The following is an 18,983-nucleotide window of genomic DNA, read 5'->3' as shown; positions in this document are numbered from 1 at the left end:
TAGCTCGCCAGTTATGTTAAAACACAACTATTGTCAATAACAATTTTGTAAAAAATATGCTTAAATTTATGCATGAAACAATTATGTATAATCATTGTTAGTCCTATCACAGAAGTATTTATATAAAATATGTATTTTTAGGCATTCCAATTGAAGAAATTTATCATGAATGGAGATCAGGAGAGCCTAACAATAATTTTGACAATGAAGATTGCGTCGTTGTGCTAAAAGAGGATGTAACTTATAACGATGGAAATTGCGCTACGAAAGAAAATTTTGTATGCAGGAAAGATATGTATACTGTGACAGAGAATCCTGATTGCGAAACCTATGATCTTAGTAATTTCACCATGATATTTATATATCCGATTAATAGTTACAAATTATTACTTTTATAGATTATTTCTACATCTTCGAATTGGACAGATGTTATAAGCTGCATACAACACCAAGAAATTGGCGAGATGCGTTCAGAATTTGTAGAGCTGAGGAATCGGATTTGGTTATCATAAACAGTGAATCTGAGGCTCAAATGTTAGTGTCAAAGATGCAGGAATATCCAGAGAGCAAACTAGCTGGCAATTTTCACAAGGGGATCATGCATGTGGGATTTCAAGATATGTTTAACGAAGGAGTTCACTTAACAGTAGATGGTATTAAATGAATTTATTTAATGTGTCAGTATGGCTATAATGATAATTTAATTTGCGTATTTTCTCACAGGTAAATTATTATCAGATAGTGGCTATGAAAAATGGTCAGTATTTCAACCAGACGATCAGCTTGGAAGTGAAGACTGCGGAAGCATATTTAGAGATGGGACTCTAAATGATGTTAATTGCGATGATGTAAGAGCATTTTTTGTCTGCGAAAAAGCATTGACTTCTTCTTTTGCTCCTATAACGAAAAAAACATTTGCGCCAAAACTGCCACTGGTGATAGAAACAAAACCAAACCATCATCAATTACCTGACGAATAAACAATATGTATCTGATATACATTTATAAATAAGGGTTGCTTCTAGGGATTATGGCTATAAGCGCATTTTTGTGTAATTTTATTACATAATAAAGTTTATGTTTCATTGATATACAAATAAACGAAAAATAAATGCTTTTATTAAATGAATGGAAATATTTCCTTTATTTTTAATTGCGTTTAGTAACATTTTTATAAGATTATTCATCACTCTCTGAAGAAATTACATTGTTTGATAATAAAAGTTTAAGTTTTGTTAATAATACAATACAAAATACTATTTTATTGAGAAGAATAAAAATATTTAATTTATTTACAAATTTTAAAATTACCTTAGCTATGAGTATCAAACCATTCTTTTAAATATTTCCTAATACAACTATTATTAAAAACTGTCTGTTTGCTAATCCTAATTATTGGAATAATTAAATTCTAGCTGATGCAAACGTCTGTGTAGATTTAAATGATAAATAAAAATTTGACCCCCGCGACATTGAATTTCAAAGATCAAGATTTTTCTTGAAGTTTATATTAAATCGTCATTGAATATTATTTTCAAATTAGAAGTTATCTCTGTGAATTCTTCAGCATCATAATTCTCAATGTCAGATCATTCTATACATATCGTAGTATTATAAATTAAATATAAGTTACGATAACGGCAGCAGTTAAGTTGTTGATTCGGCGTTATATAAAATTTTAAAATTCTAAATGAGAAATACCAGGTACTGTGTTCTATAATTTTTAATTTATAAAATTTAATATTTTTTTATGTATATGTATTTTTTATCATTACTATTAAATCATACAAAAACATTTTTACTTTAATACTTCTAAAATTAAAATAACTTAACCCTTTGAGCGGTATCGCCGTACAAGTACGGCGATAAATAATATATAAAGAAATAATAAATAAAAAACATATTATTTATATATATTTTTTTTTATAAATTAAGGAGTACGTAAAGCCGAAAAATAAATAATAAAAATGTAATTTATTATTAAAAAAATGTTTAAAACACGCTAATACATAAAAGTAGTAAAATCAGTCAAAGCAATTCAACGTTGAGAAACACCAATTATTTTTATTATTTACAATAAATGCAATATAAATAATAATAAATAAATTAGAATAAAAATAAAAATGAAAAATACGTAAAATTAACTCGCTCCCAGGTGTATTCTAACAAATTAACAAATGTGCTTAAATAACTCACTACTCAAAAGGCTAAGTTTCAAAATATTTTCTTATAAATAATTTCTAAAAGTCAAAAAACAAGTAAGTAAACGGTGTCAAAAAATAATTTTAAAAGCAAGCAAAAAATGTGCTGCATCAAAAAAGGTGATGTCATAGTTATGTGTATTGCATGTCTTAGACTTTTAGATTTTTAAAGGTGTGGTTAGCTCCTAATCTTAGTCCAACAGTACTGTAAATAAATTTATATTCATCTTAGCATATAATAAAACTAATGTGATAATTATTGTAATAGGCACATATTTTTTATAACGCATCTTAAGTCAGTATATAAAAAAACATATTGGATATTTTTGTAGATGTTAGGGTAAAATCTTTATTTTTCCAGCATTAACTGTCAAATTCATAACAGAACCAAAATATTCAGTTTCGTGCACTTTTGTACGTTCCATAGTCACATTATGTAAATAATATTTTTCTGCTGATAACAAAGATTTTTCACATATAAAAAACGCCGGCACGAGACAAGGGAAATCTGATATTTGACCATATTTATTTATAGCACCGCAGGGTTCTATAAACTTGAATTTTATTTGCTCTTTTAAATATTGGTCAATCTCAAAGATATTATGGTAATTTTCATCTGAAAACATAAAAGAAAGTTAAAATACGAAGCTAACAAAAAATATATTAAATACAGTACCTAATATTGTAACGATTTTCTTATCTCCGTAAAAAGTGTGGATGCCAATTAACAATTGATTTGGGTATTTAGTATATCTTTTATTGTAATCAGGGCGATTAAACATCTCGACTATAAATTCAAGCTCCATTTCATTTCTGATTATAGCCAAAGTACCGCCTTCTGCTTCACAAATTGCTTTGGCAACTGACCACTTCTGTGGATTCAAATGTATCTTGTAACATTTATTTATTTTTTCTGCATGCATGTAGGCTATTGTAAAAAAAAACAGTTATTACATATGTTAAGTTAAAAACATAATTTATTAAATAATGCATACCAATGTCATTCGTGAAGCATTTGGTATTATTTTGCTGTTGCACGGGCGTAACATTATTTTGACAAACCTAATACAAATGACTTCTGCAGTTAAAATCGTTAAGTTGTCCTTTGTAACTTATGTAAACACATCTTTCTTTATTTCTGTGATTATCAGGTTGGTCTTTTTGCCATTGAATAAAATAATTTTGCATTGAGTCTCCATTTATTGTAATAAATTCAAATTCTTTGAAAATATCGTGAAATCCCAACCAAACAGATTGCTCTTTTACTCCGAACATATTTTTTATTATATTTGCTTCTTCTTTATTTCTGGGTGTTGCTAAATGCCCATCATTATCTTCACATAATTGTTTTGCAACACTCCATTTAACTTTCTTATTTTTGTGTAGTGTATATGCTAAAAATAGTTAAGAAACATTAATAAAGGACGATAATGAAAATACACGTAAGCACGAACGTTTATTTCATTAGATTTCCGAATTCAGTCACAAAGTAGAAACAGTTTATATAGGAAGCTTTATAACAAAAATATACTTTTGATAATATTTTACAACAAGAACGATAGACACTAAGCTAACTTAATTTAATGTTTTTATAGAGCAATTATTGATTAATCATATTGAATAGCGTCTAAAGATGATACTATATTATTTATAATCAAATTAATATCTAGAAATTTTTGATAGTTATATATCTATTTAGCAAATTTGCTGCACATATTTAACACCCTTAGTAATATAGAATATTATGTGTTGCTTTCCAGTCTAATTAATCATTAATGATATTTTATTCGTAACTGGTATTCAATCAGTAATTTATAACGAAAATTAATAATTTATATTTTTACTAAATAGAAAACTTGAAAAGAGGAATATAAATCGATCAAAAAATATAAAATATACCTTAAAAAAATATACATAATATTATTAATATACAAACATAATTTTTAAATTATTTTTATTGTATAATTTAATAGTATTGTACTCGTTAAAAATTTAATGGAGTGTTAAAGGGTAGTGTGGAGATTTTAATTATGAATTTCGAAATCCCGAAAATGACATTAAAAAAAAATAATAAGCAAGGAACAAACGTAATTATAATCAATATAATAGTCGTTTAGTAACACCACACACACGAAACAAAACACAGACGTCAATACAATTAATACAAATTGGGTTTCAGAACGTCTTCGAGATTCACGATCAAGCCCTCTTTTGATGACCGCTGGGGCTAAGACGTCTGCACTTGCTGACTTGCCTATGGCTCTCGCCATACGGATCCTTAATACGCTGGCATTGCACTGTTTAATGTCAGCTACGAGGAGCTGGCCCGGTTCGTATCATATAGTTTACATATTTTATGATTTTTGTTTGCTTCTTTCTATGTATTATTTTAATTATATATTTTCTGTATATTAAAATAATACGATGCATTTTTTTAACCATCTTGACGCATTTAATTTAAATAAATAAATAATGCGAGCGTGATAAGTGGCAACACTCTCACATGACATCAAGTAGTGTGTGACCATGACGGGAATATATCTGTCAAAAGATCACTTAAAAGTAAGAAATATATGTTTTTAATAAATTACCTTTTCGACTTGCTGTTGATATATAAGACAACGATATTATAAAGAATAAGAAAAAATATATAAACTTCATGTTAAAAATATATTGCGAACATGATTGTGTTAATTAATGTTTACATATAAACAGGCACATATATACTGAGCCAAGATTAAAATTAGTACGTTCATTTACAAGCGTTTATTAAATAAATTGATGACAGAACCATACATAAGATAACGTTTATTACGCTTCTAAACGTGTAAACGTCATATTAGATAAGTTCTGAACTATATTTATTATAAGCCGAATTTATATTATATTTATTTATTTAATTTGACTGAAATTTATTTTATTTTTATTGTTATAATCATTTATTGTTATTGTCATAAACCAAGAAACTGAACATTCCGGTTTACAGTTCTTACATATGTGTATGTAAGAGCAAATTTTAGGGGTATCCAATTCGAGACGTTTTTAAAAATATTTTTTAATCTGTAATATGTAGTGTTTTAATCAATAATAAAATATTTCAAACTATTTAATACTAAATCAAATGTGCTTTTGAGTAAAAAAAGTCAAACAAAATAAATTTCGCTTTTCTATACTTAAATAATTATTCCGAATGAGTATTAATGTTTTTAAATTTAATTCTTAAAAATACAAAGTCCCAAAATAAATAATAAGAAATATAAAAAAAATATTTTTATAATTACCTTAGCTGAGATCATCAAACCATTTTTAAATATTTCTTAGTACAAATATTATTATATGTGACTAATAGCTATTAATAACTGTTGGAATAATCAAATTTCTAGCTCATGAAAACATCCAAGAGTAGATTTAATTGATAAATTAAATTTTGACCCCTACGACATTGAATTTTAAACATTATGTATTTTCCTCAAGTTTGTATTAAATCGTCATAGAATATTAGTTTCAAATTAAATATTATCTTTAGGAATTATTTTGCAATATTATTGTCAATGTCAGATTATTTCATAGATATCGTCATAATTTGTATCAGTATTAGCAATTAGGCTTCGATCTCGTTCATTGTAAATTACGATAATAGACATAATTTAAATATATCTAGTTGTATTTTTATAATAAACTGGTTGTTTTGTTTTGAAAACCAGACGCTGTGTTCTCTGGTTTAATTAAAAAAATACAAAAAAATCATATGTATATATTTTTTATCATTATTATTAAATACTACAAAAAAGTCACTTTTACTTAAAAAAACTATTTATATGTAAGATTAATAAGATGTTGCTTAAAAGGATGCTTTACAAATTTAATCAAGTAATTAATTTACATGTGTTTAAAAATAGTTGACTTATTAAAAATTCACAATTATTATGCATAGTTTTATATTTCAAATAAAATATTAAAATTTATATTATTTTTGATTATATAAAAAAATCAATAATAATAATTTCAATGAACAACAATTTTATTTTATATCGTAGATTGTGTAAATATATTTATTTCAGTTGAATGAATATTTAATCTAATTAAATTGTTATATAAAAAAAGCTTAATTAATTTTTAACACATTTAAAATAATTAATATTTCGCATTATATAATACAAGTTTTTGATCAAAGCAAGTAAATTATTTAACAATGTGAGAAGTTATTTTAATTTAATATACATTGAAAAATATAAACAATCATACATACATAAATTTAGGTTAGCTAAAAATTCAATATAAATCCAAATTATTACTGATAAAAATGACCCTTGATTATTTGTTTAGTTTATATTAGTAGATAAATATGATACATGAAATTATTTACATATTTGTTAAACGTGCAAAATAAAATAATTAAAAATATAATCCGTGAGAAACGAAATATTAAATAATAAAAATCATAGATTTAAAAGAAAGAGGACATACAAAAGATAAATTTAAAACTGAAATAAAGTATAACCAAAATATAACTAATTTCTAAATAAAATACGATAACATGTATTTTTATTTATTTTATCTACGGAGTGAGGTTGATAATTAGTCAGTCTAGGGGAGAAATCAACTTTTTCGTCAAAACTAGTTTTATTTCTTAACATAATCTCCATTTAGCGCTCTATATTTTTTTCAATGATATATAATTTATATATATATTTAGGTATTAAAGACTGTGTGGCAAAGATTCTGTGTATTAAAAATCAGGTTTTGATTACTATTCTCAGAAAACGTTTGAATTTAAAATATTTATATTTCATAATGAAAAAAGGTTTTATAAATATTTTGTACTGGCTAAATATTTATTTAGGATATTAATATTTGCGATGGTAATTTTTTTTATATGATAATTAAAAAGCTGAAATAAAAAAATTGATAATTTATCATTCGAATAGAGAAAATATTTCGATTTAAGTTAACCATAAATCTGTTTTATTTACTTATTTATATTAAAATAAAAATAGTCATAATGAAAAGTTGGTTAAACATATCTGCGCGATTGCATACATACCACAAGCACTCGTGTATTTATCCTATCCCATAGTGTATTTATTTACATAGGAATCCCATAGTGTATTTATTTACATAGGAATGCACAGGTACTTTACTTCAGAAGAGAATTTAACACTAAAAGGTATTAAGCATTATTAATATTGGAATTTTATATAGACTATAATATTTTAACCAAATAAAATTTACAGGAAAACCTATACAATACTACCACAACAAATGAGATTTGCCCAATGAACCTCTGGGTGCTCCAGATGAGAGCTGCATAGCTTTGGGACAAAATGGAAATCTTCACGATTTTTTGTGTAGTGATAAAAATCCGTTTATCTGTCAGAAGTCTGCATTTGAAAATGATACAGATTATAGAATAACTCATTACAACCCAGATTGCGCTTCAAAAGATTCAGGTAATACACGCACAAAACATTGTTTTAGACTAGTTAATTAATAAATATTTTTTTAGAATACAGACACTTGCTTGGAATTGAATAATGCTATAAAATACACATGAACTCCTGAAAATGGGCAGATGCTAGAGTAATTTGTGAATCAGAAGGATCTAATTTGGCTATAATCCGAGACAAGACAAAGGAGGATTTTATATCGTCGATGTTTAGAGAACCTAAATATACAGCTAAATATACAAAATTTCCTACTTTGGCGTACATAGGAGTATATGAACTATTTGAGAAAGGAAATTACATTACAGTTCTTGGTATCTATTAAACTTTTAATTGCCTTGTTATTATATATTGAAATCGAGTGTCGTGTTTGTGTTTAACAGCTAGTGATTATCTGCAAACATATATAGACAATTGGATTAATTCTAAGTCTTAATTAATTAAATAATCATCTAAAGTACCTTAATGAAAAGTTTTTTTCTTGCTAACATAAAAGTGTATTTGAATTTCTATTTATATTAAAAGACGATCCAACTTTAGTTTCTAAACTTTAAAAAAATAACATACAAATTTAAGGACGTCTCTTAAATTTTTTAATAAATTGAACATTTGATTAATTATGAAAAATAATAACAATTAAATGGACGCCTCACTTTGACACTTTGAACACGCGTGATTATTGAAAGTCTTCTGATTTATAGTTCTAGAAACTCAAATTGGATCACCCTACAGTAGAAAAAATATAAATAGTTTAAAAAAATGTAATATAAAATTTTGCATTCTTTTTTAATTATGTGTTATATTAATTTAATTTTAGATGAACAATTCCCTGATGTCCTTTACGCAAAATGGGCTTTAGGAAAACCAACTATTGAAGATCGACATTGCTTGGCTATAGATAAAGATGGCAGATTAAACGATATACTTTGTAACACACGCATTTTTTATTTGCGAACAACCCTCCAAAACAAAATTGTCTGAACTAACACAACCCAATGGTACAGTATTGTATTTTTATATCAAAAATTTTGATGCTGTTAAATATAAACGTAATTCTATAGTTGTAGATTCAAAACCAGATAAATTCTTTAGAAAAGATTATACGTTTTTGGGAAAATTTGGCGCATTTTATAAAGTGCATAATTTTAAACAAAATTTTTCCGAAGCCATAACAACGTGTGCAGCTGAAGGAGGAGAATTGTTGATAACTGCTTCAAGGGAAGAATTATTGGCTATATTAAAAATTACCGATCATTTTATAACACGATTTTATGTTGGGAATTATGATACATTTTCTAAAGGAAACTTAAAGGTTAAAAACAATTAGCATTTTTTATATAAATAATGTCAATATTATTGCAATTACTTAAAAAAAATAATCTGATGGGTATGTTTCTAATAAATAACTGGGTTTGTATATTTGTAAGCTTTGCCTTTCATCATTGGTGTCAATAAATCTTAAGCGTCAAAACCTCCTATGTCAATAGGCGGTTTTTGCTAGCTTTATTTCCAGTAAAATTCAGATAGCATACCCAAAAACAGGAAATAGTTTCAACTGAAAGAAAGTACGTAATTAAGTTATGATAGTTTATACCCAACACTTAAGTTTAATTACATATCAATAGCACCTGTATTTTTTAATTCTTTTGCGGACTCTTGCTTTGATTGACATGATAGCATAATTATTTTTCAGCACATACTGTAAGTTTAGGCTTAAGTTTTAGAACACATTGCTAGGCAGATTACAGATCGTATATTACTAAATAAATTTGTTAAAAACAGACTTTAAAATATACTTTAATAATAAGGATGCGTAAGCATACTATTATTGTATTATATAAAACTCTATATGTTTAAATATATTTTAACAGATATTTATGAACCAAAAATAAATATTAGATAAATTCTAAATTATTAGGAATATGTATTATTTCACTTACGATTAACTTTATGTTTACTAAATTAGGTACTCCTATTAATAGAGTATATTCTCATTGGGCTCCTGGAGAACCAAATAACTATAACGAAAACGAGGATTGCATCGTATTGAGAAAATATGGTGTATATCACGATGAAAATTGTGCTATTAAAGAAAATTTCGTCTGTAAAAAAGACATGAAAACAGTAACAGAGAATACCGTATGTGAAACATATGACACAGGTAAATTAATGTTTATATTGTATTCATTTTTAAAAATATTTTAATTTATATGTTTTTTACCAGAATATTTCTATGAGCTGGAATTAGACAAATGCTATAAGATGCACACAAATCCCAGAAACTGAGCAGATGCGTTTAAAATTTGCAGAGCAGAAGAAGCGGATTTGATCATTCTAAATAGCAAAGTTGAAGCTCAGATGTTAGTAAGAAAGTTTTCTGAACATCCAGAAAACACAAAAATTTTGAAAAAGGACTCATGCACGTTGGATTTCATGATATGTTCAATGAAGGAGTACATTTGACATTGGAAGGTATATGATTTATTAACCCTATTGAATATTATATAATATGTTTACGTAATTTTAGTAAAATAGTACATATTGTAATATAATTTTTTACTTATTCTGATTCTTAATTATGTACTATTACTGATATTATTTTAATTAATTTCCATACCGAATTTGGCTGCAGTTTGTCCGATTTAACCTGAGAAAAGGTCTAAGTGTGTTTAAATTCTGCAATTGATCGATTAAATTTGTAAAAAAAGAAATTGCTCCTGAGCTTCGTAAAATAGTATGATCATAGTGTTGAAAACCGATTGATACAAAAAGAGAACAGGAACAGACATAGACCAATAAAATTTTTGTGGATTTTCTGGGCTTTTGAACATTTGTTCTTTATACCTTGTATCTACATATATTTATTTAGATATTTAAAGTATTTGGCAGCCGGTCAAAATAGCGTGCGTCAAATGCGCAGAGAGTCATATGAGCGCTTTAAAAAAGAGCGCACGTCATAAGAGCGCAAAAATACTTGGAGAATATCAAGTAACGAATATTTTAGGAATTAGGTATATAAAATACAAGTAAATTGTGAGAAATTTACAAAGAATTAAAATTCACGAGATATAGGCGGTAAGATTAGTATTTTATGTGCCAGAGCGCAATGACGATGAAAATGATTAGTCAATGAAAACATTATTATTTATTAATTATTACGTACATTCGAAAGTATGGCTTCCCATCCCGATACGTACGATATACATATATTTTGTACTAAAATGAAACGCTGATTTTAAATTTATCATTAGATTTGTTCGGTAGTGTTTCATTAAATTTACAAATATATATCTACTCTACCTGCAATGAATGCATAAAGTTTAGGACAGGTATAGACATTTTTTTGCTATTTGACGATAAACAGTTGGTTGGTTTTTGGGTATATATTTTATATGACTACACTCTATCTCGAATAACGACTGAGTACGAATATTATATAATATATTTCAGTTAATTAAACGATTATTGTTTTATATATTAAACTGTAAGAACATTAATCTATCATTAATCATACACATATGATATGTTTGTATATCGAAAATTTAGGTTAATTTAGTATTTTAATGAATTATTGTGTTTAGTATACATACATACTATAGAGACAATTCAATTGGTCAAAATTGGCGATGGTCTTTTGGGCAAAACAATAAAAATGCATTACAAATAAATGTGATGCAAATCATGATCTTATAATTAATTAAATAATTAACATAATTTAAGACATATTAAAATATATATATATATACATATACGTACATACGAAAATATAAATAATATTTTTTAGAAAAGAATTAAAAGATGAAAACATTATTCGGTCTAAACAAAATATAATATACCTACATAAGATATATGTATATGTATATTTACTTATCATTTGTGCATATTTAATCATAAAATTAATCACTTAAACAGTTTGATATTTTTATTCAAGAATTTAAGAGAGTTACTTGATATCATAAAACACTTAGGCTAAAGTCGGTAATTTTATTATAAATACCTACCAAAAAAATGTTTATAGTGGGACCTTACGTGAATTTTTTTTATGTTTTGAGCCTTGGAAACTACTGTGAGAACAAACTTTTGGAATTTCCAAAAATCGGATATTTTACAGTTATCTATTTTAAATTAGATAGGATAGTAATATAGAAATATAATAACACAGAACTAGCGCTGATAAGTGTTTATCGTGGAGTTTGCCATTTACGCGATTTTTTTATATTTTGCGACTTATAAATTACTGTGAGAACAATCTTTTGGAATTTCCAAAAATCGCATATTTTACCGTTATCTATTTTAAACTGGATAAGGTAGTTATATATAAATACAATAACCAAGAAATAGCGCTGATAAGTGTTTATCGCGGATTTTGCCATTAACGCGATTTTTTTTTATGTTTTGAGCCTTGGAAATTAGTGTGAGAATAAACTTTAGGAATTCACAAAAATTGCATTTTACAGTTACCTATTTAAAGCTAGATAGGGTAGTTATATATAAATATAATAGCGCTCAGTATACTTTTGAATTTTGACTGAAAACGTTCGCAAAAAGTTTCGTTGCGTCTTTGAAGAGTATAAAAAAAAAATACCACGAATGACTTACAACTATCTATAAGGATTAATCTTCTTTATAGATAACAATTTAATCTATAACAGTTTCTAAATGTGCGTGCCGCCAAAAAGTTTTTGGAGCTTAACAAATATGTAACATAAGGGAAAAAAATATGATATCGATAACCAGGTAAAAAGGCAAGGACCCGGACAAAATATTAGAATATTAGACAGATTACAATTTTTTTCTAACTGTTCTATTTGTATAAATACTACCCTTTTTGAAATGGACAAAGCATGAAATTCACAAAAAAATACTTTTATCGTAATCGCGAAAAATTAAAGTCTCTATGAATAACACATTAAAACTAAATATCAGACTAAAAAAGTATTTAAAAAAAATCATACTGATTCACCAATTACTACTTTAGTTTTAATATCGTAAAAATAATTTTAAATAATTGCGTATCGTCCGTGTCATTTAATAAGGTCATGCATTGTTATGCACCTGGACAGCGGTGAATTTTTTTTGTAAAGTGTTACAATTAGGTATTTAAAAAATCATAGGTAACTTCCTTTTTGATAATTATATGATTAAAATGAATTTAGCAAAATTAATGTTTTACCCCTTTGCAATCACATTTATTTTCAGATTATTTTTTTTTATCTTACACTTAGCTCTTAAAATTTATATTGTGCTTGTTTTCGACTTTCACGATAAAATGTAGTTGTCTAAAGTAAATGAAAAAAAAAGGTCGGATGACCTTTGTATACCTGCCAAGTCGAGTTGATAATTATTTGTCAATTTAATGAAACATTACAGAACAAATGTAATGATAAATTAAAAATCAGCGTTTCATTTTAGTAAAAATATATGTATATCGTACGTATGGGGATGGGAAGCCATACTAGAGTATGTACGTAATAATTAATAAATAATAATTTTTTCATTGACTAATTATTTTAATCGTCACTACGCTCTGGCACACAAAATACTAATTTTACCACCTATATCTCGTGAATTTTTATTTTTTGAAATTTCTCACAATTTACATATATTTTGTATACCTAATTCCTAAAATATTCATTACTTGATTTTCTCTAAGTATTTTTGCACTCTTATGACGTGCTCTCTTTTGTCAAACGCTCATATGGCTGTCTGCGCATTTGACGCACGCTATTTTGTTACAGCGCTACTTTGGTAAACGCTCTTATGACGCAGCGCTTATAAGGCAGCGCTCTTTTGACGCACGCCCATTTGTCCGCGCTCATTAGTGACGTTGCCAAAGTATTTGTATATATTTTTTATTTTATTTTCTTATTTAAAAATATTGTGGACTATTTAAATTTTTTTTTATTATTATGTATTGTATTACATATTTTAGGCACATTACTTTCCCAAAGTGGCTACGAAAAATGGAGCTTAAATCAACCTGATAATAAGAACGATGGGGAAGATTGTGGTGGCATGTTCAGAGACGGAACATTGAATGACATACCTTGTGACGCAAGAGCTTTTTTCGCTTGTGAAAAAAATCTATCTGGTTCTTCTCATACCACATCAGCAAATTCGGCATCTGGGAATGATAAATATCGTGGTACTCGATTGCCAGATGATTAAATACTGGAAATCCTTAAAAAAATTAGTTTACCATAAAAATATTTTAAATCATCAATCATATGAATAGTATTTTCTACATTTCAATGAATATCATATTATATAAGGTTACTAATAATAATATGAAAAATAGGATATAAAAATCATTATATTATATTATATAAAATAAAATATCAAATATGAATAACATGTATTTTTTATTATTATTAAATTTTACAAAAAAAAGCACATGCTTTAAAAATAATTTAAAACAAATATGATTTACAGCAAAAATAGTTATATGCAATAAAATATAAGATACAATGAAATAATATAGAAAATAAGGAAAAGGTAATATATATCATTTCTACGAATTTTATTCGATTACTATGAACAAAAAAAAATCCGCTGTGGTTTAACAATGGTCAGTAAAGTGGTGATGTAAATCATTTTAATCGTATTTTTTAAAAAAAAAATTCTGGTTTATGTTTTCTGCTATATACTGAAAAATATAAAAAAACTCAATCTATACATAAATATCGTTCTTGTTATTTATTTTAATTTTATGATCTTTGATCTCTGGTTATGATACATAAAGTATGGAATATTTTACAATTATACTAATTTAAGAGAAATATTGATGAATTTGACCTTCGATAACTTATTTATTAGATATGTGCGTTGAAAGATTATTTAGCAATATAAATTTTCGTACAGATGTACTTATAATTACACGTTTTTATACATGCTTATAAAAATAATGTTGATAAATCGATGAAAGAATAGGAATGGGAAATTTATATTTAGATATAATTATAAGGTTGATGCTTTTATTGTTCCAAATATTGCTGAAAAGTAGTTAATTGAATAGTACAAAAAATATATTATAAACTGGTTAGGTAGTATATTATATTTAATTTTTTATTACAAATCTGACAAATAGGATTTTACAAATTTCTCCAATGCGACATAATGGCAAATATACAAACAATAATTACACAATTAAACATTTAAAAAATAATTAAGAAACAGTTAGGATGCATACCTAACAAGCAAAAAAAAAGCATCATTGGGTTTAAGGAGCTCATTGGGAAGCTGGAAGTTTAGTGTAAGAGAAGCGTTCTCAAGCGCTGACGTCCTGGCCGCAAAGAACAAGAATGAGGAACGCGATTGCGACTCTCTTAGAGCACTTAGAATTGACGCGTTGTCAAAACTGCTCTTTAGCACATTTAAAAAATGCTTTTAAAGAATGCAATAAATTATAATCCGACGCTCCTAGTGAAAATTCACTATGATACAAAGACTCGTACTCCCTCTTGTAGAGATACCTCAAAAAATTACTTTTAATTCTCTCCAACAACAAGGTGTTCATGACGTGAATCAACGATACATTATTAAAGTGACACGCGTTCCGCATAACGAAGCTGAGCATCCTCGACGTCTTATCGCAAATTTTAACGATATGCATAGAAAATCTCCATTCCTTCTCGATATTCAAACCCAAGTTATCGACGGAAGTATTTCTGCTAAAAATACATCCGTCTAAAATGTAAAAGATTTTTTCCGAGCAAGTGTATATTTTAAAAAAAATTCTAAAATAGAAAAAAATATTTAGTGAATAAATAGAATAATGTTTTTGTTTTTAAACACGTTATATTATCCTGATATAAAATAAGCATGAAATAAATACATTTATGTGCAATAAAAAATATTAGATTGAGCGAATAATATGTGCACTAAAATAAATAAACTGTGCATTAGCATTGGTGTAGCCAATGACTGAAGTTAAGTAGCATTGGGTCTGATCAGTACTTGATGATACACTGGATGTCGTTAGCCATAACGCAACGAGTTATTAATTAATTATAACAAGTTTTTAATTTAAATGTTAGACAGGTCAGGTGCAAGCAAGTGGCAGCGAATGAGCGTTAGTCAGAACAGTAAATACCCCATAAATAATTGTCTGTAACGAATCTGTTTAAAAGGAGAATTATGTAAATTAGCAATAAGATTTACCATACATAAATGGTTTAAAATACTAAAATTATTTAACTCAAGGAAATTTATCACAATAATATATTAGATAAATATTGCTTATTATTTATATATTTAATAGGTATTTCAAACCATTTATGTAAGGTAAATTTTATTGCCAATTTATATAATACTCATTTTAAGTAGATTCAATGTAGATAGTTATTTATGGGGTGTTCACTGTTCTGTCCAACGCTCGCTGGCTGCCGATCGCTTGCGCCTAACTTGTCCGACGCTAATATTTTTATTGGGCTTATAAAAATTTTCTGGTTGGACAGGTGATTAACTTGTTGCATCAATGCCAACGACACCCAATGTGTCATTTTTATAAATTTTTATATTTTCATTTTTACATTCTTTGCTTTTTCATATTTTTAAAATATGTATGTTTCAATAATTTATGATAGAAATGTTTAGCATACATCTAGAGGAATTTTGTTAGTTAAATCGAAAAAATAAATATGCGAGAAAATAAAATAATAAAATATATAAAATATAGCTGTTCTGTAAAATCACCATTGATGTTTCAGATCCAGTGTCTGAATCACTGTAGAATATGTTCAGCAATTGTAATATGCTATTAATTATAAAAGCTACATTAAATTCATAAAACGCATATAATAATTTAGTAAATTTATATAAATTAATTTATATTGTATATAATAGTTATATTCATGGATGTTTTAACACAATATAGAAAGACCGATTTTTAATGAATCCTAAATATTTAATCTATTTTATCGACAGAAAGAAAATGCAAATATAGAAAAAAATTATTTAAAATAATAATTTTCTTTTATGATGAAAATGGTTTTAAAATAATTCTTACTTTTTAAATAATTACTTAGGTTATTTGATTTTAAAACATTTATTTCCTTTGTATAATAATTATAAAGTATTAATATAAGGAAATGGAAATATATTCGACTATTTCTTACCGAAATAATATACATAATTTTGTTGTAGGATTGTCCTATGTATTTTATTAATTTAATAATTATTATATTTAAATAAAAATTGTTAGCCTTGAAATATGGTTTAAAATCTCTGCATTATTACACACATACCAATGTCAGTCGGATAGAAGCGAAGCGGTACTCGCTCGTCTTTACGTCACTTTATTCAACAGTTCTTATAATAAAATACAATGGATAGGTTGTTTCACAACTTTTGCGTATTTATAATTATAGTTTCAATAATAAAAAGCAACGCTCAAGGTATTAATTTTGCATTATCAGGTAACGATATCAACTGTCATTAATATTATTTTAGAGTACACGTTTTACCCAAATATTGGTGTATATTATAAATTTCACAATTACAACGTACTATGGAACGACGCAAGGAAAATATGTATGTCAGAAAATGCTACTTTGGCATTGCCTAGAAACGACCAAGATGTTCAAGTTATGCGAAGCATTTTTAAACCCCATAGTGAATTTGCTTATATAGGAATGCACAGATATTTTACTTACGAAGAATATTTAACACTAAAAGGTATTTAGTAATAATAATATAAATAACTATAATAAATTAATCGAATAAAATTTACAGGAAAATCTATACAATACTATCACAATATATGGGATTTCCCCCGTGAACCCAATGGATCCCCAGATGAGAGCTGTATAGCTTTGAGGCAAAATGGAAATCTTCACGATTTTTTGTGTCGTGATAAAAATCCGTTTCTTTGTCAGAAATCTGCTGTCGAATATGATACTGATTATAGAATCACTCATCATAATCCTAATTGTGCTTCAAATGATTCCGGTAATAAATGTATAAAAAATGCTTTATGCTAGTTAATCATTAAATATTTTTATAGAATACAGACATTTGCCTGGAATTGAAAAATGCTATAAAATACATATGAACTCCCGAAAATGGGCAGATGCTAGAACTATTTGTGAATCAGAAGGATCTAATTTGGCTATAATCCGAGATAAGGCAGAGGAAGAATTTATATCGTCGGTGTTTAAAGAGCCTAAATATACAGCTAGATATACCAAATTTCCATCTTTAGCGTTCATAGGAGTGCACGAATTGTTTGAAAAAGGAAAATACATGACAGTCCTTGGTATGTATTTTACTTTTAATATGCCTTGTTGTTGTATATTTAAATTTACTGCCGTGTTTGTGTTTAACAGTTAATGATTATCTACCTGCAGACGTATATAGACACTTGAGTTATTTCTATTGCTAAAATACTTCGTCCTAATAAGCTTAGTAATTATCAATTATCGTTCTTAAAAAATGTTCCTCGATACATAAAATATTTACATTTTAATTTATTTTAATCTTTTAATAAATTATATTTATTCTAGTAAATATATAATAAACTAAATTGACTGTTACATTTATTTTTTTAAATTATTTTCATTTAAGATGAACAATTTTCTGATGTTCCTTACAAGAATTGGGTCTCAGGTAAACCGACTATTGAAGATAAACATTGCTTGGCTATAGATAAAGATGGAAGATTAAACGATATACTTTGTCACACAAAAGCATTTTTTATATGTGAGCAACCCTCCAAAACGAAATTGTCTGAAATGAGACAACCTAATGGTAAACTATTAAAATATAATATATAAGTTTTTAACATTTCTAAATTTTTACATAAGTATATAGTTGTAGATCTAAAACCGGATAAATTCTTTAGAAAAGATTATACATTTTTGGGAAAATTTGGTGCATTTTATAAAGTGCATAATGTGAAGCAAAATTTTTCCGAAGCCATAACAACGTGTGAAGCCGAAGGAGGAGAATTGTTGATCCCTACTTCAAGGGAAGAATTATTGGCTATTTTTAAAATTGTGGACTATTCTATAACGCAGTTTTACATTGGAATTCACGACAGATTTTCTGAAGGAAACTTTGTTACACTTAGAGGTTAATAAGCATTTGATATATTCTATGAATATAAAATTAAATACACACAGTCACATAAGAAAGGATGAAAAAATACTATTAATATGTTTCAATTTAATTTAGGGCTATACGCTAATTATTAAAAAATGATTGAAAAATGATCTTTCTTGCTAGTTAGATAAACTTAAAACCATGCATAAAAACATATATGTATATTCATTTAATTAAGGCTCTTTAGAATAAGCCATAAATTTAGATTACAAACTATTTTTAAAGTCTAAGTGATTAC

The 18,983-nt window shown here is 26.6% G+C and overlaps 1 protein-coding gene across 1 annotated transcript in view; it reads left to right on the top strand.

Moving 5' to 3' along the window:
• LOC148229820 (macrophage mannose receptor 1-like) overlaps positions 1–18,983 on the top strand; it is a 28,609-nt gene that overhangs the window by 1,009 nt on the left and 8,617 nt on the right. Inside the window, exons 3-14 of the mRNA XM_088196948.1 lie at positions 142–339; positions 399–653; positions 724–978; positions 8,463–8,573; positions 8,713–8,957; positions 9,554–9,806; positions 13,578–13,790; positions 17,096–17,320; positions 17,378–17,593; positions 17,649–17,900; positions 18,209–18,391; positions 18,455–18,715. Of these exons, the coding sequence (XP_088053074.1) occupies positions 142–339; positions 399–653; positions 724–978; positions 8,463–8,573; positions 8,713–8,957; positions 9,554–9,806; positions 13,578–13,790; positions 17,096–17,320; positions 17,378–17,593; positions 17,649–17,900; positions 18,209–18,391; positions 18,455–18,715 (2,667 nt within the window). The remainder of the gene's footprint in view (positions 1–141; positions 340–398; positions 654–723; positions 979–8,462; positions 8,574–8,712; positions 8,958–9,553; positions 9,807–13,577; positions 13,791–17,095; positions 17,321–17,377; positions 17,594–17,648; positions 17,901–18,208; positions 18,392–18,454; positions 18,716–18,983) is intronic.

Source organism: Plectrocnemia conspersa, unplaced genomic scaffold, assembly GCF_051122295.1.
Source record: "Plectrocnemia conspersa isolate PC_06_02 unplaced genomic scaffold, ASM5112229v1 ptg000011l, whole genome shotgun sequence".
NCBI classification, from domain to species: Eukaryota; Metazoa; Arthropoda; class Insecta; order Trichoptera; family Polycentropodidae; genus Plectrocnemia; species Plectrocnemia conspersa.
The sequence above is the reverse complement of the archived record's forward strand: the minus strand, read 5'-3'. Positions and strand labels throughout refer to the sequence as shown.